This window comes from Mus caroli, unplaced genomic scaffold, assembly GCF_978045245.1.
Source record: "Mus caroli unplaced genomic scaffold, Mus_caroli_1 scaffold_13, whole genome shotgun sequence".
Lineage (NCBI taxonomy): Eukaryota > Metazoa > Chordata > Mammalia > Rodentia > Muridae > Mus > Mus caroli.
The window spans coordinates 64345893-64347474 of record NW_028227268.1 but is presented as its reverse complement, the minus strand read 5'-3'; the positions used below and the strand labels follow the sequence as shown (position 1 = coordinate 64347474).

At 49.6% G+C, this 1582-nt stretch overlaps 1 protein-coding gene across 1 annotated transcript; it reads right to left on the bottom strand.

Moving 5' to 3' along the window:
• Positions 1–434: 434 nt before the first annotated feature.
• On the bottom strand, positions 435–1355 carry LOC110305447 (olfactory receptor 2AK2-like). The gene has a single exon (XM_021177436.2). It carries the CDS (start codon positions 1353–1355, stop codon positions 435–437), a length of 921 nt encoding a protein of 306 aa, XP_021033095.2.
• Between the last annotated feature and the right edge of the window lie 227 nt (positions 1356–1582).

The following is a 1582-nucleotide window of genomic DNA, read 5'->3' as shown; positions in this document are numbered from 1 at the left end:
TATAATAGTTGCACCTGCAAAGAAAGCCAGTAAAATATCCCAGATTTATGTAAAATATTTGCAAATGTACACCTGTACTCATAAACTGTAGAAAGAGCATCCAGAGAACAAGACAGCCAGCCACTGTACTGACTCCCACAGTCTGAGAGCCTTGCATCAGGGCAGGAGGTGCTGTGGAAAGTCAACCCAGGCTGACAGGCAGCCAGAGATGTCAGGGCCAGGGCCAGGGCCCTTCAATCTCCTTCAAAGCCAACATTCAGATTTAGACCATCACCTCAGTGTGACACTGTGAGCAAAGGATTGTGTTCTTGTTCAGTTATTGAGACAAGCTGATGAACTACCAGAATATTGATCCTGAAATTGTCCCAAGCAGTGTTCAAGACCAGCCTCCATATCAGTCCACAGGTTGAACCAAAGTCCCATGTAAATCTCCATCACCCCCTTTGTCTCCTCAGTGCCCCCATGACCTCCTTGTTCCTCAGGCTGTAGATGAATGGGTTCAGAACAGGGGTGACAATTGAGTAGAGAACAGCCACCACTTTGTCCCTTCCAGGAGAATGCAAGGTGTGTGGCTGGGTGTAGGTGGAGAGAGTGGTGACATAGAACAGGCTGGCCACAGTCAGGTGTGAGGAGCAGGTGGACACAGCTCTACTCTGTCCCTTCCCTGAACCCATCTGGAGTACAACAACCAAGACCCGAGCATAGGAAGCTAGGATGGCCAGGAAGGGGAGCAGCAGAATGACAAGTCCACTCACGAGGACTGTATGCTCATACTGGGATGTGTCTTCACACACCAGTGGCAGGAGAGATGGAACCTCACAGAAAAAGTGGTTAACCATCCTAGAACCACAGAATGGAAGTTGAAACACATACACTGTGTGCATGAATGCATTGATGGAGCTGCTGCTCCAGGCACCGGCGACCATGGAGCAGCAGATCTTCCTACTCATGAGCACAGGGTAGTGCAAGGGTCGACAGATGGCTATATACCTGTCATAGGACATGAAGCCCAGCAGGAGGGCTTCAGACCCACCCAGGGTCAGAAACACAAAGGTTTGGACTGCACAGCCCAGAAAGGAAATGGCCTTGGTATCTGAGAGGAAGTTAGCTGCCATCTTGGGCACAGTGGTAGAGATGTACATCATGTCGATGATGGAGAGCTGGCTGAGGAAGAAGTACATGGGGGTGTGGAGTCTTCGGTCCAGCCTGATGAGGAGGACCAGTGTGATGTTGCCTATGAGAGCCACTGCAAAGATTATGGAGATGACTGTGAAGAGGAAGGTGTCCATGTGTCCATACTGGAAAAGGCCAACCAAGCTGAAGTCTGTCCCGCAGCTGTAGTTTCCTGACTCCATGGCTTAGACTGAACCATCAGAGCAGATGCACCCTGGAAAGGGTGTGGCCTGGTGAGGACTGTCCTTGAGGAGGAAATAACAATTATTACATAGGATAGTTTCCCTGAATAGCTCTAGGGCACCCTCTCTTTAGGGCACATACAGGTGTGTGTGTGTGTGTGTGTGTGTGTGTGTGTGTGTGTGTGTGTGTGTGCCTGTGTGTGTTTGTATTAAACATAGTCCTTTTA